This window comes from Mus pahari, chromosome 9 (assembly GCF_900095145.1).
Source record: "Mus pahari chromosome 9, PAHARI_EIJ_v1.1, whole genome shotgun sequence".
Classification (NCBI taxonomy): Eukaryota; Metazoa; Chordata; class Mammalia; order Rodentia; family Muridae; genus Mus; species Mus pahari.
This window is the reverse complement of record NC_034598.1, coordinates 55,673,433-55,701,385: the sequence shown is the minus strand read 5'-3', so window position 1 is coordinate 55,701,385 and position 27,953 is coordinate 55,673,433. Positions and strand designations below refer to the sequence as shown.

The window sequence follows — 27,953 nt, the reverse complement described above, 5'->3', positions numbered from 1 at the left end:
TAGCCCTGGCTGCCCTGGAACTCACTCTGTAGACCAGGCTGGCCTCGAACTCAGAAATCCGCCTGCCTCTGCCTCCCAAGTGCTAGGATTAAAGGCGTGCGCCACCACTCCCGGCTCTCTTGGTCTCTTTTGATCTCAGGTTTTCCCCTCTATCTTTTACCTTTAAAAAAAAATGACTCAAGATTTCTGTTCTTTCAAAGAAATGGAGTTCCTCTAAAGTTTGTAAGTGGACAGTCTACTTCCTATAGTCTAACTGTGTCTTTGTGGTATGGGTCAACTTGTTCATCTGTCTTCTACATTTTCTATTTGATAATATTGACTAACTTACCTTAAAGCTAAAGAGAATCCTGCTTCTGCTAGCGCATGCTAACTCAAACCGTACGATACAGTTTTTGGAGACTCGGGCAGAGAGATTGTTAGGGGCGATTCTCCAGTCCCTGCTCCATTTCTGAGTCCTGCTGCTTGCACCCACGGCACGAGCATGATGGTGCTGAAGACTCTAGAGGTCACCCTTGATCCCACACCAAGCACCCAGCATCCCAGGCTGCTCCCCTCCATGAGTCAGAGCCTTGTTGTCCCCCTAGTCCACCAATAAAGCACTTTGCCTTGATCCTGTTAATGCTGACCAGCATTGGTTGACTGCTTGCCACATGTCAGCTTGTGCTATACTTTACATCCAGTATCCATTTGCTCCACACGACCTCTTTGTGGCTAGGATGATGACCTTCCTTGGCCTCCTCAGGCTGGCTGACATCCTGTCAGCTTTTCCCTACTCCTCCCTCTGCTAGAAAAAGTTGCCTCTCCTTCCCCCTGCCTAACCTTCCCTCAGTGAGCAGATTTCAGTTCTGCCATCCTTCCTTGGGGCAAGTCTTTACCACCCCCACAACTAAATCAAGGTGCACATCTTAGGTCACTCTGTGGGTCTCTGAGGCTCTTTATCAGAGTCCTAGATTTTAAAAGTTACTTAATGAGAGACTACAAACTCCACTGGGACCTAAACTAAGTAAGGTGGTGGTTCTTAATTTTTTTTTTTTAAAGTTGTATATTCCTATAAGAATATGGAAGAAACAAAGGTACATTTTTCTCAGAAAAAAACAGTCATATACCTATGGGCACAGAAGCTACAGATTCTAAGGGTGCGTGAGTCCATGTGCAGAGCTTGTACTTCAGGTACAGTTTTAGGGAGGAAAAGCTCACAGAAGCAGCCAGAGAATACCTAGATGCTAAGAAGGGGAGAGATAGCTGCTGTTCGTACATCAGAAAAGGAAGATCGCTTATTGAAAAACAAATTTCAGAGAAAATGGAGACAAAGACAGAGACCTGTTCACTGGAAGATGGTGGGTTTTCATACTGAGAAGGGCAGATGGACTATGGAGGCCAGGATTACAGACTCTGCTGGGAGCGGATGGGTTTAGAGGCAGAATCCGTATTCTCCCACATTTGTATGTGTGAGAAAAGAAGACATCATTGATGGGGGCCAGGCTCGGGGGTTCAGGAAAGGAAAATGGTTTGAAAGGATTATTTGCAGGTGGATAGATGAGCCTCAAAGAATTCATTTTGGGTAATCATTGTTTTCATGACTCGAAACATTGTTTCAAGTTGAGAGAAGGAAGGGGGGTTTAATAGAGGACTTTGGGCTGGAGTTATTTAAAAGAATTACCCAGGGATCTTAACAGACAGTCAGACAAGGCCACACAGATCTAGCCAGATCTCAGAATTTCTCAAGGATCCTGGGGTTGGGGGCAATCAGAGCTAGTCACAGAAACCTAATTGTAGTTTGTGAATTTTTATCATCAGCAATACCCAGATTGATCAGATCCTGCATCAGTTCCACAGTTTCAGAAACAGGACGAACAATGGACATATAAGCAAATACCACACCGGTGCATGAGCTCAAGTAGAATAAAAGGGTGATGGGGGGGGGGGAGAGGCTGTTGAGGTGGCTTGGTGTTTGCTGCCAAGCCTGACAACCTGGGTTGGACTCCTGGGACTTACGTGGTGGGAGTCTAGAAATGACACTTACAAGTTGCCCTCTGACCTTCGCGTGAGCACTGTGTCACATGCATGTACGCACACACACACACACACACACACATACACACAAACATACACAAGATAAATGAATGCTCTAAAAATGCTTCCAAAAGAGCAATTTAAGAAAACATTATTAGGCAATGACTTTTTTCTAAAGTGTAAAGTGAAATGTATAGAACAAATGGATAGCCTTTTTACTGTGCTAGTACAACTAGCCCTCTGGATTTTATATCCACGAGATTACATTTTCCCTTCTCCTGTCTGGCTTTTAGAAACGGGGCAAGCTAACCATTGGAGAATATCTTGTAGTTGGTCTTTTGACATATGGAATTTCAATTTCATGAGCAAAATACTTATATTCAGCCAGATCCCAAGACTTTCTCTAAAGCACTTTGAACGATATTAGCCAGAGCTAAAGAAGAAAAGAAAACTTTTTAATCTTTTTTTTTTAATGAAAGAAGCAAGTTAATACCATCCATGTGGATTCAATAAAAATATATTGAAGGATTTTTGAAAACTACATAGACCTTAAAACTAAGGAAAACATGACCTCGTTTGAAATATTTTTAAAGTCATCACTGAGAGTGTTTCCTGGTGTTTCCAAGTCAGTTAAGAGATTCAAACACTTGTTATCACTAGAATGAGTAAGCACACCCACAGAGATAAGTACACGCCATGCAGAGCGAAGGAAGAAAGGCGACGCTCATTTTCCCTTTAAGGGATGACTTACACCTATTACCTAGGTTTCTGTGTGCATTTTATACATGCTCTGTCCAAAAGAGTGGAATGTGCTGACATAGACCCTAAGACTTGTGGGAAGAAACAGACCGGGGAATGAGATACCAACGAAGAGCACATAGACTTCAGGAGAGGTACGGGCCATTGCGCATCTTTAGTAGTAACGATTAAGGAAAATTTTCTTAGCATTTTTTTTCCCCTGCCTCAAAGCAAATGAAACTCCCTATGTCTGAAGCTTTAAGAAAAGCAAAAATCAAATATGTCCTCAGACAAGAAGAAAAAGAGAGGAGTGTTCCTCCTCTCTGAACACTTGCCTGCTACTGAAAATTAACAGTAGCCTTCATGTTTGCCAGAAACTGTGAGCTTCTCATTCAGACGCTCCTCATCTCTAAAGTGGCAGACAGGCCACTCCATGTTCTCTCTCTCTCTCTCTCTCTCTCTCTCTCTCTCTTTCTCCCCCCCCCTCTCTCTCTCTCACACACACACACACACACACACACACACATCCCTCATCCTCCTATGTTTTAATTACCCAGCATGCAGCATAAAAGGAAGCAGAAGCATTCAGAAGCCCAAGGCTGCCAACAGTGTCCAGTGAAAATGTGGGCAGTCTGCTGAAAGCCATGCATGGGTGGTTGTTAGAGTGCTGGTGTTCAAACCCAGCACATGTGAGACAAGAACCCTACCAATGAGATATTCCTCCAGCCCTGCAGAGAGGACTGGAAAGCTGTGTTCTGCGCACTCCTCTCTGTTCCTTTGGCCTGGAGACAGACCTGGAAGTCTTTTCTACTCCTCAACATCTTTCAAGATGTTGCCTTTCTTTCTCAACATAGATACCTTAACTCTGGGGTCATTTCCTTCAAAGGATCAGCGAGGCCCTCTGTTGCCTCTGTGTCTTGAGGACTTTTGAAAGAGAGTGACTCGCCAACGGCTTGTCAGCTCGCCAGGTCTGTTTCTGGTTTTCAGAAGCAGTGGTGATTCCAAACGCTAGGAGGAAAAATGGAAAATGTCTTAGAAATTTCAAATTTATGTGAAGCCAAACTGTGTGATCTCTTGCCAGTTTTAGTTTACAAAACTCGCATGGTCCCAGATGTGTTTACTTGAACTTTAAGCTTTAATGTCACCATTATATTCCAGTAATTTCACTCCCTGCACCAAGCCCACTGGCTGTGGTCTGGTTTGGTGTGCATAAAAATGATCACTAGAACAGAAGAACTTGGCAACCTGGTATTCTCTCCTTATGCTGCATTTCTTGCAGTACCAACCAGTGAAATAATTAAGTATTCTCCATGGAAAGGTGCTCTTTCTTATTTTGATTTCGGACACACATTTCTTCCCCCTGAAAACCAGTTGCCAAATAAGGCTCAGGGAGGGAGGGCCTTGTTGATATTCCCACAATTCCTGGTCTTAATACAATGACACGCTGGGCGGTGGTGGCACACGCCTTTAATCCCAGCACTTGGGAGTCAGAGGCAGGCGGATTTCTGAGTTCGAGACCAGCCTGGTCTACAAAGTGAGTTCCAGGGCAGCCAGGGCTACACAGAGAAATCCTGTCTCAGAAAAAGAAAAAGTACAATGCCACACTGAAAGTTACAGAAAGCGAAGAGTCTGGAGACCCAACTGGCAGAGCTTCGGGATACCATTATTTTTCAGAACCAGACTCTGTTTATATTGTCCATTTATATTCTTTCTGGGAGTCTCACTGCCAAGGGTTGGTTCCAGAATAAGCACAAACTACACACAGAGTAGCTGGATATCAAGTGTCAATATTTATTTGGTTGCCCTTAAAAAACAACAAAAAAAAAAGTGATCCATATGTTCTATGTGAGCAGCGGAGAGTGGCCAGGCTGCAAAGTCAGAGCCATCCTTTGACCCACAAAATAAGTTAGTGACTGTCAAAACAGAAAGCTCTGCCCTGCAGTAGAATTAGAAACTAATGCTACCACAACGTTTTCTAGAACGTAGTGGATTTATGCTTCTAGAACTTCCTCGTCACTCACTCCTGGAATAGTTTTCAAGTACTTTGATTGCACACATCACCGGCAATCTATTGGGGAAAAACCAAATCCACAGATCCCATTCTTACCCACAAGGAATCCACAGTTGGTAGGGACTGGACACTTAGCCTAGTGGTACAGGGCCTGATTACAAGGAGCAAAGCTAGTGCTGTCCCATCCAAACTTTGTTTAGTTTAAAAGAAATTTATATATATATATATATATATATATATATATATATATATATATATGCATTTGTGAACAGTTGAACAATATTGTACAGTGGTTTATATATTGAGGCACATCCTGGTTGAAGTCCAGAGAAGTCAGCTTAGGTGAACGCAATAGAATGTGGTGTGGTGGTACCACAGGCCAGACGAATTCCAGGAGGTGATACCTGTTGAAGAATAAGGCATGAAGATTTGATCCAGACTGTGAAAAATACTAAAAAAAAAAAAGACCTCATCTAGGAGATAAGAAGCATCAGGAAAAACCCAGACATGGCAAAAACGATGTTCCAATGAGAATGACAGGTTTGTGGCGGCCGGTGGTGGTTGTTTGTTTGTTTGTTTGTTTGTTTTTTTAAAGGAAAGCAAGAAGGACTTATAGCAATGCCGATCGATATGAGAGAGAAAAGGTTGGGTTAGAATCGAAAGAATGGGGCAAAGAAGGACTCGGGGAAAGGTAGAAGAAAGGGGAAGATAACGTTCTGGAGCCCGGCTCTAAGAGAGAACAAGAAAAGACAGTGAACGAAGCACAGGGTCTTTGCTGTTGGAAAAAGAATCGTACCATTAACAAGCCTGAAGGAACCAACTATATCAGACAGTAATGAACCAGCATTCGTGAGGGAAAGCAGGGGCAGGAGGCAGGAGAGAACCTTCTGCGCTTTGGCCAGGACACTCATTGTACTTGTTGAGTTGTAGCCATCGGCCCATTCACATCGCTGTGATACCAATATCTGAGAGAAGTGACTTACAACAAAGAAAACAGTTATTAAGTGCATGGATTGGGGCCGCCAGAGAGGACAGCATATTATGATAGCAGCAGGCCAGGAAGCAGAGAGGCAAGAGATCAGGATTCTCTTTGAGGGTGTGTCCCCCGTGATCTAAGGACCTCCCTCAAGGCCCCAGGTCTATCAGAGTCCCTCATCTTACAGGCACTACCTGGTCACTCCAGGGACCACCCATTCAACCAGAACCATCATCACTGAAATGCTCTCTGTAAGAGGACGGGAAATTGGTCCAAAACACTACAAGAAAGGGAAGAAGGCTTAGGTCCTTGTAGTTCAGTCGAGGTGAAGTCACTGGGTGCAGGAGTGTGGATGCACCATGATGACTGGGATGGTGACTGGATAGGAGTGGTTTGCTGTGCAGAGAACTGATTAGGACTTGCAGAGAAAACAGAAAGTGTGAGGAGACTCAGCAGTGAGTTCTGGAGTTTGAAGGGTGAGTGTTTCCAAAATTACACCTCCCTCTCCCTCTCCTCCTTCTCCTCCCTCTCCTCCCTCTCCTCTCTCTCCCCCTCTTCTTCTCCCTCTCCTCCCTCTCTCCCCTCTCTTTCTTCCCTCTCTCTCTCCTCTTCTTCCTAGGACCTGGAAATTCCATCCGTCTCACTTTGCCCAGTGATTGGCTTCTGCCCTCTTTATCGACATAATCAGGAAACAATTGGGGAATCAGAATTTTAGTATCAGCTCCTCCCAGCATGGGTAAGGGGTAACAAGAGGAGAGTGTGCGCAGTCTTCAGTCATGCAGGTGGCGGGCTATTTTAAGCATTGAGTACACTTATTCATTTTGTTGGGATTTTAACCTTACACCGTTTCCTTTCTTGTTTATTTAGGTAGATATCTTCCAGTCCTTCACATACAGTACAGGGACTGTTTTAGATCCCATGATACTTCTCATACTTAGTGCCCTGTGGATCGGATCGCTCTTGAATGCTGTAATCATGGTAGACTGTTAACAGTAGAGAGGCTTAAGACTAGGGACCAAGGTAGAGTCAACACTTAGCATGGATTATTTAGAATGTTGAACCTACTGCTTGCCTTATGCTTTGTATCTGCAAGAGTTTTAAATTTCCTTTGGAACAAAGAGGATACTTTTAGAGTTTTACTTTTCTCCCATGGCCACTTGGGTCAGCATCATGATAGAGTTTGTGGGGTTTGTTTTGTTTTGTTTTGGTTTGGTTTGGTTTTTCAAGACAGGGTTTCTCTGTATAGCCCTGGCTGTCCTGGAACTCACTTTGTAGACCAGGCTGGCCTTGACCTCAGAAATCCACCTGCCTCTGCCTCCCAAGTGTTGGGATTAAAGGCGTGCGCCACCACTACCCAGCTTTTTTTTTTTTTTTAAGGTTTATTTATTATTATACGTAAGTACACTGTAGCTGTCTTCAGACACACCAGAAGAGGAAGTCAGATCTCATTATGGATGGTTGTGAGCCACCATGTGGTTGCTGGGATTTGAATTCAGGACCTTCAGAAGAACAGTCAGTGCTCTTAACCGCTGAACCATCTCTCCAGCCCATGATAGAGTTTAATAGAGGTTTGGGGGCCTGGGAGCCATGGTTTTATGAAAGACTGATTGAGAGGTCTCGGCGATTATTAGGCATATTAGATTAAGCATACCCCCGAAGACTAGGAGTTCAAAGGTAGAAAAAACACACTAGATTCCTCCCATTGTTAATGTTGGTCTCTGCTTCTTTTTCTCTGTTTGTCCTCCAAAGAGCCCCAGCCAAAGGCCTTCTGAGTTGTTCAACTTTGCCACTTAAGAGATGTCTTCATCTATTTGGATGGAACGACTCCAAATTCAGCCAAGTCCATTGGAAGCAAGACAAGTGGCTTCCAGCACACCTCCTTTGATAATATTTGTGTGCCTTTTATATTTCTCCTTGAAAAAAAATGTTTTGCTGTGTGGCAAAGCAGTCTACCAAAATTTTTTCAGCAACTTAATTTAAAAGCGAATTGATCATTCTCCTGAATAGACTCATTCTTTGTTTGAATACAAAAACACTCTTTTCGTGTATTCCCCCAAACACTGCCCTCCTTACTTCTACCTGAATTTCCACTAATGTCACTTAATAAAACAAAACTGTACTTTTTCCTAATAGCAGTTTCCAATATAACTCTGCTATTACAGGTCATATGCGGTGTTCCTTTTATCTAAGTAATAAATCTGTAATTTGTGAAACTTGTTCCCAAACTTTAAAGCCAGTTCTCAAACTTTAAAGAACAGTTCTCTGTTCTTTTTGGCATAGAGTTTGGATTTTATTTGCTTCCAAATAAGTTTTTCCAATGGAGAGATTGGGGTCTAGGAATATTTATTATATTATAAATAAGGTAAAAATGGAAAGTTCTGACTAGAAGGTAAAATATGACATAAATCTAACATTCATTTGAGCAACCATTTTATGACTTTTTAACTTAAGTCCTTAAGTTAAATGAAGGATAGATTTATTCTCTGTGTTGTGGCAATGATACACTCCCACCCCCACCCCCCCACACTTATTTACATGGTAGCCATGGGTAGACCTCTTTACAATGGTAAGTAAATTTTTCAAAGAAGTCAGTGTCAGGACTAGATGAAATGTTGTTTAATTTATAAGCAACCTTCAAGTTAGAATTTTTAAGATGAAGTAAACAAGTAAGTGGGAAAGAATTCTGATGAGGCAACTCAACAGGTAAAGGCTCTTAGAGCCAAACTTGGCAACTTGAGTTCAATCCCAAAGACCCACATGATGAAGGATAGAACCAACTCCCAAAAGTTGTCCCCTGACATCCACAATGGACTTGGTGCCACCGAAAACACTAAATAAATAAAAAGATAAATTTAAAGCATAATAAAAACTTTATAGACCCCCAAACCAAACCAAGTATAAAGGAAATGACATATTTCAGGGATGTGGGCACCATCATTGTCTTCGGTAAGAAGGATAAGCAGACAAGGTTTGCTATAACAGCCACCTTCTGCTGATAACAGCCAAGAAACTGTTAGGACCAGTTCATGCTAGGAGACTTCTTAGATCCAGAATCATAGTGGCAGTAGGAAAACCAGGATGTGTACCAACTTCCAAAGATACCAGAAAGATACGTGAAGTCCATAGTGTTGAAGCTGCTGCTGATAAGGTCAGAGTTGTGGCCATGTAGAAACCCATCCAACTTCATCTCCCCCTGCTCCGTAGTCACAGAGCTAAGGCTAGTCAGAAGGTAATGGACCCAGGAGACCCATGCCTTCCCGGCCTGCGATATTCAATGCTATAGAGAACTGAAGGTCCCTGCAAGTTGCACTTCCAGGATCTAACTGAACGTCTCCCTGATCCAGTCTTCCAACATTATTGGGGGAAAAAATTGGAAGAAATATTCAGAAATGACTTTAATGCCGGTTGCTCCTCTCACCCATTCAAGGATCTGAGCCAACAAGTCCTGTGTGAGCACAGATGCCCAAAACTGAGCTCCGGTGTGCGCAGATCAGTGGCCATCCCTACCCACCTGCAACTGTCCTTGGGTTCCATGCTTGCTTCTAAGTTAAAGCATTAAATGTCATGAAACAACAGACCATGTACTGAAAATATGGAGAGAGCAGAAAAACTATTTTTTTTTTACTATCAGTTCTAGTTCAATAATGTCTTAATCTCAACGTTCCAGTTTTCTTCTTAACAAAACCATTGAAAAAACAAAAACAAACAAAAAACCCTACCAAAAACAAAACAAAACAAAACAAAAAACCAAAAAAACAACTCTAGTTTCTTAGCAAGATGATCTTAATGTTTTACAAATGTAACGTCTAAACATATCACATACAGGAAGGCAGTTTTAACTTCCAAGGTGATAAAGCTCAAAGGCACGTTTCCAGGGTAGCAGGGGGTAACGTATTGAGTAGGATTTGAAGTTTCCTGCTCTACCCACGCAGGTTTTTACTGTCACTCTTTAATTAATGAAGTCGCATTAACAAAGAGTTCCTATTGACTTTGGACACGCGATGTCATCTACACCAGGATTTGCTGGGCTATTGTCACTGTTTGAGTCCCTTTGCTGGCACAACTAACCAGAATATAGTTAATTATAGTGGCATTCGGCATCAAGTCCTTTCACTGTGCCATCTTAACCATGTTATAACCTAAAATGTTTTAGTGATAAACACCACAGAATCAAGTGCAGAGTGGGGGTGCGGTTGATAGAAGTCATTGGAAACACCTGGATCTCTGAAACTGGTGTCTTTCTCATTGATTTTTTTTTTTTTTCCCTGCAGGAACAGAAATACTATTCATTCTCCCCCCACCCAAAGGAATTCATTGTAAATTGAGTTACCTTTCCTGACTGCATTGCTTTCATGAGTTTCCTTCAGATCCCTGCCTTCCCTTCCACAGGGGAGCACTCATTTGTTGCATGAGCTGACCCTCCCCCTTCAGCCAACAAACTTAAGTGAACTCATCTGGCTTTGTCACTCTCTAAGGGAGCAAACCCAGTGGACTTCTGGAACCTTTGGAATCACTGCTCCAAACCAAAGAAGGGGATTTGGCTAGTGAAGGTGCTGTTGGGCTTCATGAACTCAGGGAGTGTTTCTTAGCTCACTGTCCCTGCAGACAGCATCTCCACTCAGCTGTGATTCTGCCATTATCCTCCAAGAATTCTGTGGTGACTAGCATGTGACAGTGATTTAAAGCAGCAAGTGGTTTCAATGGCTTCTGTGCAGTCTCCATATTTTCCATATTATAAAATAGAAATTATGCTAAATGTAAGTAAAATCACATTTAAAAAAAAAATCACTCAGTACACGTGCATGGACTGTAATTCGTTTCTATAACTAACCAATCCAAAGCTCTACAGTCAATGGCAGACCCCCTCGACTTGCCTATTTCACGGGTTAACATGGGTGCTCTTTATTAGTTGCCCACTATTCCTATGTTTCTAGCATAAACCATGTTTTTAAGATTGTGTGTGTGCGTGTGTGTGCGCGTGTGTGTGTGTGTGTGTGTGTGTGTGTGTGTGTGTGTGTATGTGTTCAGAAGCCAGAAGAGGGTATCAGATACCCTGGGGCTGGAGTTAGAACTGGAGTTGTGAGCCTGGGAACTGAACTCTGGTCCCCTGGAAAAGCAGCAAGTGCTTTAACCACTATCCATCCAGCCCCCACGAGTATCAAAGCTCCATGGCTAGTTATCCGTAACTATTTTCTATATTGGTGGTCACTGAGTAGCAAGATTGTTTCATAACTACCGCCATAGTGGGGAACTGGAAATGTTTACATTGTAAAGTTTTATGGCTTCTTGTCATTCCAATGTTTTTGTTTTGTGTTGTTTTAAGCTTTTGGGCTTTTCTCTCTATAAACTGAGACCTTAAATATAAACCTTTCAAACTTAATGGCAGCATCCTTAAATTTGTGGCTTTAAGTGTCCTCTTTGCCATTAGGCTTCTATTTCATTAATCACTATTCATTACATCACAGCTCTACAAATTCTAACTAAATGATTTTTAAAAAATTGATCACCCAAGTTGCTGAGATGGATTCTCTAAGGGCTGGTTGCTAATTGTTTTGATATATCATACCTCTCTGTTTTTTTTTCCAAATACTTTCAATGGACAGCAACTAATAATAGTGTTGAAGTTAAATGACCTTTTGAGCAAGCTCTAAATAAATGCTTTGAGCACTTTAGGCACTCTCTTCTCTCAAAGCGTGGTTCAGTTCCATTGGTATAAATCAGGGAATGTGAATTATGCTTATATGGTATCTTAGATGCCTGGGGCTTCAGAGCTCTCAAAGAGAAAAAGATCACACTCCCATCATGTGGATGGTCCATCAGGAAATGCCTTCTCAATCGCTCTGGTTATCTGGTGCTGACCGGTAACACCTTTTGTTGTAGGCAGAATACTTCTATGAGTTCCTGTCTCTGCGCTCCCTGGATAAAGGCATCATGGCAGATCCAACTGTCAATGTCCCTCTGCTGGGAACAGTACCTCACAAGGCATCAGGTGGGTGGTCTTTGCTTTGGAGAAAGGTTTGCTCATAAGATTTCATGGGGGTGAGGATCCATTTGTCATCCATTAGAGGGATTATGGGATGCTCTCCTGAGGAGAGCTGCTTAATTGGGGCAGCTTAGTCATCCTTCAGGCAAAGGACTAGCATGAGGATAAAGAAATGATGGGCTTACACTTTCCTCATATCCCAATATAGACCAGGCCACACCCAATTCATTAATGATTCTAGCTAATTCTTTAATAAAGGAAGAAAGATAAAAGAAGATAAACATGCCTGGTTAGATGGATATATTCAGCTGGCGACTATGGATCAGCACAGTACACACAAACACAACAAAGGTTCAAAGTGGTTGGGAGCAAATTGTACCCAAGACCATGTTCCCCAACGTCAGCACAGTGCCAGAAACCCTTTAAGGGACAGATGGACATTAACCTAAGCCTCCAAATCTATCCATCCCGTTTGGCCAGGAAAACTTGTGTATGTGATTTAGTCCTAGTTTTTCATCTTGTATGATACCCACACAAGCATTATCGAACTTGATCATGGTGAGACCAGAATTATAGCTCCATTTTATGTATAAGCTTAAAAAAAGGAAGGCTCACGCAACGTAACCAATATGTACGAAGTTAAACGTTAGCAATAGTAGCAAAGTCAAGGTCAGAGCCCAGGATTTCTGGTCTTTAGGAAACAGAAAGTGCCCCTGTGTTTTGTCCAGTCCTGTTTCAAGGACTTATGTTGTTACATTTGACACTTCACGATCAGCACCATTTATGGACCTTTCTGGCAGTTCTTGCCCTTATAAAGATGAAACTACTATAATATACTATGTTATGGATATGCTATTGTTTGTTTCTCTGTTCCCTCATTTTTTGTTAATGAGATTTTGTGTTTAGAGTTTTCATGCTTATAAACACCATTACGAATATCCTTTGAAACTACTAAATCTCACTGCTATAAGGGAAGGGGTCCCACTTGTCTTATTTACTGTAGCTCCCTTCTAATGCAAGGCTCAACAGACAGACAGACAGACAGACAGATAGCCAGCACACAGAAAGTCATTGCTGAATATATATATGTATATATATATTTTTTTTTTCTAAATTCTTGGTACACACTTCTTTATTGTAATAGATAGTTGGAAGTCATATTTTTTGTGGCAAACACCATGATTTAAACTCTTATTTTTTTTAAAAAAAAATGTATTAAACTGTTCAAATGTCAACAGTACATTCCTAAAGGCTATACGGCTGTGTGCCTGATTCACTGTAACCTCATCAAGGTAGGTTATTAATTACATAAATTACTTTGCCAATTTCAAAAGTGAAAGCTGGCTTTTCCTCACTGTTCTTTAATTTGGCTTTTAAGTTTCCCTACTGAGATAGAGCACCTTCCCTGATTTTACTAGAGTATGTGAAATCTCAGGGCAGCCTACTTAATTTTTTTTATATTGAGATAACAATGGTTTTATTAGTTTTTATTTGTGACATATAAACTTGGTTTCCTTATCTTTTACCACTTTTTTGAAGTTATTGTTTATTTTTATTATTTGTTTGTCAGTGGGAGAATTCATGTTGCCAAACTTCTCTTTTCCCTTTGCAATTTTCCCCATTCTTTTGTGTTTCAAAATTAAGTCCCATTTCAGAAAGTTGCCAAGTGATCAATTAAACGTACTTTTAGTATCCCGTGAAAATTTGTTTTGGCAGTGGATGAAAGAAGAGCAGGAGCCTGTGTTGTTGTTCTTGGTCATCAAGAGGTCTCCCTGCTGTGCCCATACATCTCCATGCATAGCATCAGCCATGCCGGTGGCTTTATAGCATTTGTTTTTTGTTTTTGTTTTGAAATAAGTAATGGTGACACCTAACTTGTAATGTCATTCTTCTGGGAATGTTAAGTAATTCATCAGGTGTCAAGCGAGACTCTCTTCAGGAGCTAACTTGAACCTGTAGAGCGATTAGGAAACGAGGCCCCTTTACAGAGACTGGGTTGCTACGGTGGGTTGCTATGGTCCTCCCTTTCCAGAGGATCTGCGGTGTGGCAGGCTACTGTGAGACTTGAAGGCAGCCTTTCTAGAACCCCGGGCGGGAGAGGAGAATCTTAGCTCCTGGCAGTCATCTTCCCAGTGCTGTTGTGAGCAGCAGCCTCCCAGGAAGGAGTGAGACCCAGTGCAATCGCTGCAAGATCCAGGGCATTAGCTGCTTATCTAACTGCACAGGAGAAGGAGCGAGACCCCGGGCATTCACTAGAGTCCCAGGACATTCGCTGCCCATCTGCGTGGGAGAAACAGCGCGGGTTTGTATTCTGGAGATTCCGGTGCCTGAGATGGGTCATCTTAAGGACATAGATATCTTACTCCAAACACACAGATGTTTCGATTCCACAAAGATGGCATCCTCAGGACTTTCCTACCTCACGGAGACAGCAAGCACCGAGCTCTGTAAGTTCTTGGAGTCCAGTCACTACCTGTGCTTCTGCCAGGGGATGTGATGATGTCTCTCTTTAGCCAAAGATAATTCTGTATAAAGTTTTTTCTTGATCAGTTTCCCCTCTTTTTTTTTTTTTTTTTTTTTGTTTACAGGATTTAGCTCAACAGATCCAGCACACATGCTTCGCTAGCACAGTATGGGGTGGTTTCCCTAGTAGTAACTTTTCCGGCTTTTTTGTCTTTTTTTTTTTTTTTTTTTTTAAGCTAAGAACGAACACTTAGCATGTTTCTCAGTATCCAACTTATATTTTTCATTTTTTTCCTTACCTTTTTCTGATTGGTAGAACTCATATGGAAGCTCACGGGAACTCATTAAAATTCATCAGCTCAGCTCATTACATGGCTACTTCAGCTGAACCTCCAATAAAACTCAAATCGTTTCTAACTCCATGCTTGCATCTGACATCTGCCCAACTTTAACCACTTGGGGTGTCTGGTAAAAGGGTTCTTACTAAAATTCTACTATTTGGAGCTAGCGACACATCAAATATTGGGTACGTGTTGAAAGAATGCCTCAACCGGAAATATTTACATTCAACATTACTTTCTAATACAATAAAATCTAGAAAAATAACACTTAGAAGCCGGAGAGATGTCCCCACTGGGAAAGTGTTTGCCACACAGATCTCTGGCACAAAGCTGAGTTTGGCAGTGCCCAACTATTATCCCAGCACTGGAGAGACTAGAACAAGAGGCTCTTCAGGAATCACTGGCAGCCCAGGCTAGCCAACTGGCAAGCTCCATCTTCAGGGAGAGACCTTGTCTCAAAAAGTATGAAGGGGGCAAACAGGAAAATATCTGATATCAGCCGCTGGCCCCTACACACATACACACACACACACACACACACACACACACACACNCACACACACACACACACACTCACACACACACACACACACACACACACAAATTAAATTTAGAGAGAAAAACAGATGCCACTTGGAATAAAGAGAGATTTAAAAGGGGACAGGCATTTTTTTTGGGGGGGGGACAATGAGATGCCCCACATGGACATGCTCCACTCAGCCTGCATTTACCTTTTACCCTGGCATCCTCCTTTTCATTTAGAAGCAGATGTAGGGTTTGTTTGCAAAGCCGCAGGTGCGAGAAGTTTATAGGGATCTCAGATCATTGCAGGGCAGCGATTCGTTAGCCTCATTAGCTCAGTCACCACAGTAGGAGAAGCGAAGGGACCTTGAATTATTAAAAAGTAACCAAATCAGTGTGCTTTGCTCCTGAGCATCCAGGTAGCTTTCATTACGGCACCGGGCTGTTTTATACCCCAATCTGCTAAGCTGGTCTTTTATCCCATAGGAGCCTTTGTGCCTGGACATCTCTTGATCTTTAACAGTTATGAAGTGCCTGCCTTCTGGCACTTGAAGAGAATGAAAACAGGAAACACAAACTGTGGAGTGGTTCAGTAAAATTACTGAGTTATACGCATATTTTTCCCCCATAAAGCCAAGGCCTTGCCTCTTTGAACACTCTGTCACTGCATGAACAGCAGAATGTCTTAGGGATCCAGTGTGTAGAAGTTTTTAAGTGTGTGCTAACGTTGGAGGGGCACCTTCTTGATTTCTCTGGGCCAGGATAAATGGCCAGTGTTTTCTGAGAGACTGAGAGTTACAGCAGCTTGAAGCACTGAGTACTTAGGTTGGAAAGTCTTATATCCATGTGCATGTGTGCATGCATGTTCTTGGGGGGATGGGGTGGTGCGTGCTAGAGCACATGTGTGTGTATGAGTGTGGAATCCAGAGAACAACCTCAGGTGTCACCCACAGGAACAATGTCTACCTGATTTGAGAGAGGCATTGCCCTGGAGTTCACCAAATTAGGCTCTGTTACCTAGCCAATAAGCATCAAGAGATCCTCCTATCCCTGCTCCCCCATGCTGGGATTACAAGCACGTGCCACCATACCCAGCATTTAAAAACATAATATTTTTTGTTAGTTCTTTGAGAATTTCATGGCACTTGTTTTCATATTTACGTTCAGTTCTGCAGTTTCTCCCCAGGGCACCCCTGCCTATCCACCTACCCAACTTCTTGTTCTCACCCTGTATACAGCTACATCATCTACATCTGCATCTACATCTACATCATCTACATCTGCATCTACATCTATATCATCTACATCTACATCTACATCATCTACATCTACATCATCTACATCTATATCATCTACATCATCTATATATCATCTACATGTACATCTACATCATCTACATGTACATCTACATCTGCATCATCTACATCATCTATATCTACATCATCTACATGTACATCTACATCATCTACATGTACATCTGCATCATCTACATCATCTATATCTACATCATCTACATGTACATTTGCATCATCTACATGTACATCTACATCTGCATCATCTACATCTACATCAAGGACTTGTGAGCCCAGCCCCACTCCCCCCCCCCATCTCTGTGCTGGGATCTTTGACTTAAGCTTGCGTAGGTCTTTGTGCTCACTGTCACAGTCTGTGAGTTTGGCTGCCCTGCAGTGTCAGGAAAGCAGCTTCCATGTAATCAACCACCATTCTGGCTCTTACAGTCTCTCTGCCCCCTCTTCCCAGGAGATCCCCCGAGATGTGAGTGGATCCCACTCACGCTGAGCTCTCTAGTCCACTGCTCTCTGTACTACAGAAAGCACTCGAGCACAGCCAGCATTTGTACTGGGTCCTGAGGATCAGACTCAGGTCTTCAGACTCACAAGGCAAACACTTTACTGACTGAGCTATCTCTCAAGCAAGCTCTCGTCTAATCAGGGCACAGGTTATAATTCTGTGATGCTGAGATTGGATCCCTGCTGCCTCTCATCTTCTTCCTTCCCATAAGGGAGGTAGATCAAACGACAGGATGATCTGGGGTAAGGAGCATGCCCACGTGCTCGTGGAAGGAGTATCCAGTCAGAATACCTTTTCATTTACTTCTCTATAAGTCAGTTTATGTGCAGTCAACTGTGTATCGATGCGTACTTGAACGCCACTCAAGTGACTCATAGTTTTCCTAAACTGGTGTCTTTCAGCCCGCTTTAGATTACACAGCCCAGCCTGCACTGGATTACACATTGTCTGGCTTTGTTTTTTTCAGCCTTTGGTAAAAGCAGACCTCTATGTGCAAGCTTATCATTGCTGCAGGCCATGGCTCTGTGCCTATCTCTTGGCAATGCCAGGGCCTGCACAGGAACTTCTGTTTTGTAAGCACATAAGGAAGACTGTATGACCAGGTTGTGTGCTGGTGGGAGCCATTCCCAGCTCTCTTCTTCCTCTAACCCTAGGAGGAATAGCCATAGTCCCAAGGGGAAAGCTCTGCTCTGGTTTGATAAGATGAGTCCAGGCTCGGTAGCTGTACCCACCCTGCAAAGCTCTGTGTACACTTATGACAGTATCTGCGTTTGCTTGCTTGTTTGTTTACTATTTATCTCCTTAAGGCAGAACTGGAGTTTAGTTGTCAGCTAGGTAGGTCTTCCTCAGTGGGTGGTGTGATAGGCCACTATATTCTGGAAGTTCTATAATCAGTCTCTTGTACAGCAGTCAACATCTGATTAGCCCATTTTTTACCTTGTGACTGTGACTCTGACGAAATCCTTGGCCTCCTCATCCTCATTGTGCAGAAACATTGTGAGTTGCTACACCCCGCCTTCTGGCTTTGTTGTCCACATCTGGACGGGACGAGTACCCAACAGACATGCAAGCGACTCCGCTTCGAGAAGCTAACTCATGAGATGAGGTCTGTCCACTACATTAGCTTAGCACACCAAACACTGCATTATATAAACCTGTATCTTGAGAAAACAGAAACCTGGTTGACCCAGTCACTACTGAGTCCAGGCTGAAATGCAGGCTACCTTCAGAGAATTCCTGTTGATACTTTCAAACCAGAAGAATAAAAAAATCAACAAGGAGCTATTGTTCCAAGGGCTCATTTAATGGAAATCATGTTACATTATATATTATGCCTATTTCTGGCTCTTTGGGGATGGTAACTATTCCCATAAATGTCTCATTCTAATGAATAAATGTATGCTTCCCTTCTGTGTCTTTAATTTCCAGACCAGAAAAAAATTTTTTTTAATTTTTTGAGACAATTTTTCTCAGTGGAGACCAGGCTGGCCTTGAACTCACAAAGACCTGCCTGCCTCTACCTCTCAAGGGCTAGGATTTTTAAAACGTTCTTTAAATAAACAAAACAAATAAACAAAACCCTTTTAAGGTGTGAAAACTGGTTCACCCCCATACTGTGTAAGTTTCACAAAGAATGCCCCGGTAATCAAAATACCATCTCAACTCCAGTGGAGATACACGAAAATCACGGAATTGTGAACCTTTTGCTTCCTCTTGCTCTCTCTTCTTGTGATTTCTGCAAAACCAGAACCAATTGGCTGAATTGACTTCATGGGCTCTCCTTTCCTTTTAGTTGTTCAAGTTGGCTTCCCGTGTCTGGGCAAACACGACGGGGTAGCAGCATTTGAAGTGAATGTGATTGTCATGAATTCTGAAGGCAACACCATCCTTCGGACTCCTCAGAATGCTATCTTTTTTAAAACATGTCAACAAGGTGAGCACTGACAGCCACTTAAGAGAAAGCTTTGGAGGAAGTAAGAACGAGGCTTGTTTTGTTTCCTTTTCTTTGTATATATACTTTGTAGGGGGCAGTAGTGTCTTAGTAAGGGTTTTACTTCTGTGAAGAGATGCCGTGACCAAGGCAACTCTGAGAAGGACAACATTTAATTAGGCCTGGCTTACAGGTTCAGAGGTTCAGTCTATTATCATCAAGGCAGGAGCATGGTGCAGGAGAGTTCTACATCTTGTTCTGAAGGCTGCTAGGACAAGACTGGCTTCCAGGCAGCTAGGATGAGGGTCTTAAAGCCCACCCCCACAGTGACACACCTACTCCAGCAAGGCCACACCTATTCCAACAAGGCCACACCCCCTAGTAGTGCCACTCCCTATGCTAACTAAGCATATACAAACCATTACAGGTAGTAATGGTTTACTAAGTACTAAGATTTTCTCCAGTTTTGACACCACATGGGAACCTTAGGGATTCCAGTGTGCTGTCGAAGCATGGGCTCTTCTTTCCCCTTTTCTAACACAGGATTTAGAAGTCCCCAGGTATATTTTCCTACAGGCACAGACTTCCCAGTTTCTTCTTCCAGTTCCTCATTGAAGGTGTCAGCCACCACCAACATTCCTGCCCTTTTGAAAGCCACACTACCCATGTCCCTGCTGAATGCTTGGCACAGTTCACAGCCACAGAAGATGCAAAGGCACGACCACACAACAGTCCTGCCAGGCAGGGCCCCCACACCTCATTGCTTTACCCTGGGTGCCCACTCACCACAGGGCATAGCTCCTTTTCCCTTCCAGCATTACCTTGGAGCCAGCCCATGCTCTAAATGTATACAAAAATAGCCATCTGCTCTCTGGCAGTGAAGGTAATATGCCTCGCTCCTCTGGTGTGAATTTTAAGGGTTAATATATGTCTTGGTTAGGCTTTCCATTGCTGAGATGAAATACCACAACCAAAAAGCAAGTCGGGGAGGAAAGAGTTTGTTTTTCAGCTAAGTGTTCATCATTGAAAGGAGTCAGGACAGGAACTCAAACAGGGCAGGAGCTGATGCAGAGGCCATGAATGGATGCTGCTCACTGGCTTGCTCATCATGGCTTGCTCAGCTTGCTTTCTTACAGAACTCAGGACCGGGAGCCCAGGGATGGCTCCACCCAAAATGGGTTGGGCTCTTCCCTACTGATCACTAATTGAGACAATGCCTTACAGTTGGATCTCATGGAGGCATTTCCTCAACCGAGGCTCCTTCCTCTCTGATGACAAAACCAGTCAGTACAGGATACTTTGGGAGGTAGGCAGAAAGAAGGCAGAGTAAAAATTGCTTCACTCTCCTCATGTGCGACCCCTACTGTTGGAAATAAGATTGCAGGAAGAAGATGGAGTGCAAACCAGGGTGTGGAGGGAAGGTTAAGGATTGTGGGTATTCAAGCAAGTTTGGTGCTCTGAAATATAAATGACCACCGATGTCTCAGTCCGTTCTGATCTCCAGGGCATGTCTTTACACCTTGTTTCTCTCTGGTGCAGCCGAGTGCCCCGGAGGGTGTCGAAATGGAGGCTTTTGTAACGAAAGGCGGGTCTGCGAGTGTCCGGATGGGTTCTATGGGCCTCACTGTGAGAAAGGTAAGCAAGGGTTTCGGCTTGCTTCCTGATGGACGTGGACGCCACAGACGCCCCACATGACTCTCTGTTCTATAAAGCACACCTCTTAAAATTATTATTATTTGGTAATATTTTAAGGATCAGTGAAACTTTAAATAGCCACAGAAGACCTGTTGGAAAATTGTTCTCCGGGTTGGTTTCTGTTAATGAAGTATGTGGCCAGAACTTCAGCCAGAGAGCTTTGAGCTCTGGCATCTTCTCTTTGTGGTCAAGCCTCTAGCTGCCCAATATTTATTCACAGTGTTCTTATGAAAGTTTTAAGGAGCTGACATCACAACTGATTTGAAATCCTTCCAATTTAAAAACAGCTCAATTCCCAATTAAATCCATACCTGAGTATAAGTTATACCTTAGCATAAGCTGAAAGAAGGGCTGAAAATAATGTGAGTAGTGCATTTATTTCAGAGGTTACTATTTCTGAGAACATTACACGAAAAGAGATAATAGAGAAATTACTAATCATGGATCTTTAAATACCAAGAACTTATTTGACCAGAGTAAGAGAAAAATATAAGTTTATCTTTAAGAAATATGAATATTTTCAGCCGAGCATGGTGGCGCACACTTTTAATCCCAGCACTTGGGAGGAGGAGGCAGGCGGATTTCTGAGTTAGAGGCTAGCCTGGTCTACAAAGTGAGTTCTAGGACAGCCAGGGCTATACAGAGAAACCCTGTCGCGAAAAAAACAAAAAAACAAAAAAACAACAACAAAAAAAACAAAACAAAACAAAACCCAAAAAAGAAAAAGAAATATGAATATTTTCTTATTTGCATGTATTCTTAGAGTTTGAAGATCAAGGAATCGGGCATAAAATATTTACAGTTAAGAAATCACATCATAGTCGAGTTGATTCTGGGAAAGATTTAGTCAAGCACTCAAAGTAGAACAAACTCAAAATTCTTGTCTAAGAAACACCTGAGAAGTTGAGAAACAGCCGGGTTAATGCCACAAAACAATTTTAATATAGAAAACTTGTATATATAGACAGTAAACACTTTAGAGTCTTCCACAAAGTCTTAAGTTGTGGAATTTTTGTCATTGTGAAATGATCCTGCGCCAGAATCCTGTTTGGCCTAAACCAGAGTCCTTTCTCTCCACAAGCCCTATGCATACCCCGATGTATGAATGGCGGTCTGTGTGTCACTCCTGGCTTCTGCATCTGCCCCCCTGGATTCTACGGTGTCAACTGTGACAAAGGTAATGGGATTTTTGTTGTTGTTAATTTTTTAAAAAGATGTGTGTGTGTGTGTGTGCGTGTGTGTGCGTGTGTGTGTGTGCTTGCACACACACAGATAGAGGCCATAAGAGGCCATAAGATCCCCAGGACCTGGACTTTCAGATGGCTGTGAGCCTCTATGTTGTTGGCTGGAATTGAACCCCATCCCCTAGAACAGCCTGTCTTCTTAACCACTGAACGATATCTCTGACCCCCAAATAAGCATTAGTAATGTCATCACTTTGTAAACACAGTATGTCCTGTGGGGCGAAGGCAGCGACTCTAATAACTGGAACCCCGATTTGGATGTTGCTTGACCAGGCAGAGCTTTAATTTACTCCCAGAATGCCCCAGTGCAGGGATACAGGCCAATGACCAAGACAACATCTACCTGTGGTCCTCAGACAGGGTAGGAAGGCAGGGAAAGAAATATGGGGACAAAGAGAAGTCTCTCTTCAGTTGTGAAGCAAAAATCCCAGCACAGTTAATATTTGCTGAGAAGGCTGCTGGCGTACAGATACGATTCCTTTCTTAGACACTTTACGTTAAAGTAGCGGCAACTTAAAATCTCAGCGCCTATGATCTTGTTGTATAGGGCCTCATTCAATACTCAGTTTACAAGAGGCTGGGTGTCTCCTCCTAAACATGGCAATAGTATGTCAGACTTCACTCACAGGGAGCGGATTCCGACTTGGCCCTGAGAAGCTGCCTGTCCACTAAGCCAGCCCACAACTTTACAGTGGCGAAAGATTTTTAAGTGTTCTGTAAAGTATGTGGACTTAAGTACCTAGTACCCAGAGCACTGCTTGCTGCAGACTACAGATGTATTAGTAAGGTATGCCTGCAAGCAGACTAAGATGCTGCTTATAAGAAGCATCTCTTGTGCTCACTTGTTCAGCACAGAGCAGTTCTGCAGTCCCTGTGTTTGTTTAGCTTTTGTGCGTGTGTGCACTGTGTTTTTTAAAAGTTGGGAGCAAGCGAAAGCAGAGAGTTCTTGGCATGTTTTAGAGGAGCCTCTTGAGGTCCTCTGCTATCCTGGTACTTTTATACACGTGTCTGGTTGGGTTCTTAACAAGCTCTGCGTGGGAAGCATTGGACCCTCACACTCTCAAAGAAGCACACTGAGATTTATATCGCTTGAATTCCATGGCCCAAATCCATTCCCTCTGCTGTACCTCACTGCCTGTCACTCTATCTGATCAGGTCCCACCTCCTCCTAAGTGACATGATCGGACAACTTGGGTCATGAGTTTTTCCTTCTTTCAGTTTGGAATTAGACTATTTGCCTCCTGTCTTCCATCCTCCAACCAGGATCCTAATGGAAAACACTTGTACCATTTTTTATTGTTCAAACCACAGTATTAGATTAAAAATAGTTTAAATACATATTCCTAAAGATGACAGTAGCTTTTAACAGTAAGTCAGTAAAATGACCCAGAGCTCAACTTCATTTATTCAAATTCAGCATTTGGAACCTCTGCTATTTCAAAACCAGGCATCTCTCAGAATGCATTAAAACTCAGCCTATAGCAGAGCTAGTGGAAATAGAGCAAACCTTCCCAGACTTGAACGGTGAACTCACACCCACACCTGTGATCAGTGAAATGATGACTGACACCTGTCTATTCAGCTGTGGCCATTGTTGCCAGGGTTTATATATTGAAAGGCCCACTGAAACTTTATATGACCCAGCATAGGGGAAGTAGGTAGTGGGTAGGGGAGCAGCAGGGGTGGGGGGGTGTAGGGAACTTTCGGGATAGCATTTGAAATGTAAATAAAGAAATAAAGATAATAATAATAATAATAATAATAATAATAATAATAATAATAAAAGAAAGGCCCACTGAGGTCTTTTCTCCAGCCTGGACTGCTTCACCCCTCTTTATGCAGCCTGGTGGTTCCCTGCTTCCCAGAGGGATATTGATGCTGAACTTAGTACAGATAGCCGACAGGCATAGTGTGTTACCACAGAGAACTGGACTCAAGCAATCCTGTCTCCAAGTGTATGTACATACATACATACATACATACACACATACATACTCACATAGACATACAGATATTTATATGTATATATTATATACACACATAGACACATATAGACATAGACATACACATGTATATATGCATACACATATGTATATACACATGTACACACATCTATATGTATATATTATATACACACATACACATATACATAGACATACACATATATACATAGACATACATATATATACATCTATATGTATATATTATACACATAGATACATATATATACATAGACATACATACATATGCATACACATATGCATACACATATGTATACACATATGTACACACATCTATATGTATAATATACACATACATACACACATATATGTATATATATTATATACACCCACACATACATACACACACATACATATACACACATATATTGCTATAGTGTCACAAATGCTTCAGAGTCATGAAGGGAAAAATATGCATTTTTATTCCAGTACATATCAAATTTCATAATATTTTGTCTTTCAGATGAAAGATTTTACTACGTGTTATACCCTACTAATTTTTTTAAAAAAAAACTTATTTGGAAAATCTGTTGAAATTCTACTTGGACTTACTAGAGACCTGGGAGCATAAAATATGTTAACTTTACGGGCTCAACAGAGGGTTCTTCTGTTATCCACAACAATAGGGAACTGCTGAAATGGGGCTTAATTGGCACGGAGGTAGACTTTAGCACTGTATTTTGGAACAAACATTGAGGAATCATGTCCATTGGCCTTGGGGACATCTACCACAAACTTTAGGAAATAACTAGTTAAGCACTGGCCAATCTACCCTCAGCCACAGTGAAAGTTAGTGTCTCTGGTTCTTAGGAAACTAAGTGTGTATACGTCCACATTCTGTTAGGATAATAAAGCACCCGAGGGTTTGTTTGTTTTTTGCTTTTTGCTTTTTGTTTTTCAGAGAAATGAGGCTAATTAAGCTCACAGTTCTGGAGTTTCAATAGCGTGCTACCATCTGTTTGGCTCTGGTGAGGGTCTCAGGCTACATCACAACATGGTAGCTGGCTTCGGTGGGAATATTTGCAAAGAGAGATTACAGGGCAAGGCAAACCCAGAGAGCTGCAAGGGCTGGACGGCTCTATAACATGCTACTACTGAGGTTGATGGTCCCTGTAACCCAACCACAGTCCATTAAATCCCACTTCTGAGTGATCCACCTTTTCTCCACACTGCACTCTGGTGATCAAGTTCGAAAATCACGGAACCATAGGACAGAAATGTTGAAAATCTTGGTCAGGATGACAGAGTAGGTTCTAAGAATAAGAGATTATTTGAGTGGTGTCCTGGTTGGGGTCACTATTGCTGGGATAAAACACCTTGACCAAAAACAAATTGGGGAGGAAAGAACTTTTCTTTTTTTTTTTTTTGGTTTACACTTCCACATTACTGTCCATCATTGGAGGAAGTCAGGACAGGGAGGAAAGATGGAGGCAGGAGCTGATGCAGAGGCCATGGGGGGGAGGGATGCTGCTTACTGGCTTGCTCATCATGGCTCGCTCAGCCTGCTTTCTTATAGACTTCAGGGATGACACCACCGCTAAGGGTCAATCACTCATCAATCACTAATTGTGAGAACGCCTTACAGCGTTCTCTCTGAGACAGTCTCCCTAGTGAGGCTCTTCCCTTCCAGAAGACTCTAACTTGGGTCAATTGACACAAAACTGCCAGGGCAGGTGTGGTACTGATGCCTGTAACTCGTCATTCTGGCGGCTAAGGCGGAAGAGTTGTGAGTTAAAGAAAGACCAGCAAGGGCTACATAGCTGTGTGTTAACTCAAGAAGAAGGGAGTTGAGCAGTCGAATTATTATATAGCCAGATTTAGCACATTCTGTTTCAGGTGTGCTGCCAGGCCCACTGTCCTTTACATAGCAGTGGGCGTCAGGGCCAGTGGGGTGTGGACCAAGAGAATATTGATCCTACTGTTCTCTCACTCCTACACTGGGGAGACATACAGACGAGTGGGGAGACAGGACTCACTCATAAGAACAGCTGCAAAATCCTAAGAACACTGTGTCCAAGTGCCCAGAGTGCCGCAGTTCCTAAACTCTCAATCCCATCCCAGAGCGATCAGCCTCTGCTCATGTCTACATCAACATGCTAAACGCACCCACCCTCTCCTTCCTCCTGGAGATGCTTGCAATTTGAATGCTGTTTGTCGGTTAAGAAGCTTGATGTTCTGGGACGACATTTTAATGGAACTTCTCTTCCACAAAGCACACACACATTTTAAAGTCTCTGACTTTAGCACCGGGAGCCTTTATCCATATGTTTTACACGACACAAGGACAAAACCAGCACGAGTAACTGAGACTGAAAAACAAGCTCTTTTAGTTCTGGTCTCCCCCCTTCCCCCGCCTTTGAGACAGGACCCACATAGCCACATACTCCAGGCTTCAAAGTCACTTTGTATCCAGAAGTGAGACCGACCTCCCCCTGCCTCTACCTCCCTGGACTCTGGGACTACAGGCAAACGCTTCTACACCCAGCCCAAGCTCCCTTTCAACCTAAGCTCCCTTTTAACCTTCTTTACTGACAGATGGAAGCTCCCTCCTTTTCACTGTTTCCTTTCTTCTCTTCGCGGCGTTTCTCTACCCTCTACTTTAAGTGCCAAAGATCAGTGAAATTCAAGAAACTGACGCCAAAGAATAGGAATTCCATAGGAATTCATTTCATAGGAATGAATGCAATGTGTTGATAAACCTATTCTCTCTTAGATTCTGACGGAGAGTCTTTGTAATTTGAGTGCGATTATAATTTGAATCAATTGTTTTAAAACTGTAAAGTGAGTTGCTTATTATGTAAATGAGACGGGATTAGACACACCCTGAAGAAGTATCACCCACTTTAAGTGAAATTTTTGCCAGGCTTAACTTCCTGTCTCACGAAGTGCCCTGCCATTCATTCTAACAGCAAACTGTTCTACCACCTGCTTTAATGGAGGGACCTGCTTTTACCCGGGAAAATGTATTTGCCCTCCTGGACTCGAGGGAGAGCAGTGTGAACTCAGTAAGTACAGACTTCCACATTCTTTTTGGTTTGGGGGTGGGGCTTGGGGGTGGGGAAACCTTTCTCCTGCTTCCTTTTGCCATGGATAAATCCGAAGCCTATGTAGACACAGGACCTCCTGTGAGGTTTTTTTGTTTTGTTTTTTTGGGTTTTTTGTTTTGTTTTGTTTTAACGCTTGGTCATTTTTTAATTGGATATTTTATTTATTTACATTTCAAATGTTACCCCCTTTCCCAACCCCCCCTCAGAAACCCCCTATCCCATCCCCCCTCCACCTTCTTCTATGAGAGTGTGCCCCCACCCACTCCCACCTCCCCACCCTCGAATTCCCCTGTACTGGGGCATTGAGCCTTCACAGCCCTCTCGTCCCATTGATGCCCAACAACAAGGCCATCCTCTGCTACGTATGCGGCTGGAGCCATGGGTCCCTCTATGTGTACTCTTTGGACTCCCCTCAACACACATGGAAAAGGCCAAGGCAGACCACTCAGCAGGCACACCAGATGGATGGCTTTGTAGCTCTATGGCTCAGTGGTTTTAGTCCCTGGGAGCTCTGGGGGGGGGGGGGTCTGGTTGATTGATATTGTTGTTCCTCCTACTGGGTTGCAAACCCCTTCAGCTCCTTCAGTCAGTCCATCACCAGTGGATTCTTTTTACTAGATTCAACTGCTGCCCCCTTTGTCTGAAGGCTAGGCGGCTTAAGACAGAGAGTTTCTTCAGCCAATCAGTTTGAGCCTACTGACTCATCTAAGAGGAAAGGATAGACCCAGCGGGGGGGGGGGGGAAATCAGTACATAGCAATGAAAAACAACAGTAACACCGCACCCTGAGTGACTCCCAGGGTTATATTACGTAAAAGGAGGCAGACACACAAAAGGGTCTACCCATGAGTCCGCAGTTTTCAAGTTCAAGAGTACAACCTAACTGACTGAGGATGGGAAGTGGGATTGCCCCTTGTGGGGCCAAAAGGAACTTAGGGGGTGCAGGAAATGCCTGTGTGATCTGCAGCAGTGTTCTATGAGTGCTCTTAGAAAAATTAGCTGAGCTATGAGCCTTCGCCATGTGTGTTGGGGGGAGTCCTTCCCAGCTCTATAGTCTCTACAGCACTGCTGGGCTTGCTTGGTACAGCCACTGTTTCCAAAGCTGAGGTGGATTCAAAATTGAATAATGCTAAGTTCCTAGTCTAACTTTCAACCTCT

The 27,953-nt window shown here is 42.9% G+C and overlaps 1 protein-coding gene across 1 annotated transcript in view; it reads left to right on the top strand.

Moving 5' to 3' along the window:
* Positions 1–27,953, top strand: part of Wif1 (WNT inhibitory factor 1) — a 68,562-nt gene that overhangs the window by 31,405 nt on the left and 9,204 nt on the right. The window contains exons 3-7 of the mRNA XM_021205138.1: positions 11,619–11,727; positions 18,652–18,792; positions 20,329–20,424; positions 21,566–21,661; positions 26,659–26,754. Of these exons, the coding sequence (XP_021060797.1) occupies positions 11,619–11,727; positions 18,652–18,792; positions 20,329–20,424; positions 21,566–21,661; positions 26,659–26,754 (538 nt within the window). The remainder of the gene's footprint in view (positions 1–11,618; positions 11,728–18,651; positions 18,793–20,328; positions 20,425–21,565; positions 21,662–26,658; positions 26,755–27,953) is intronic.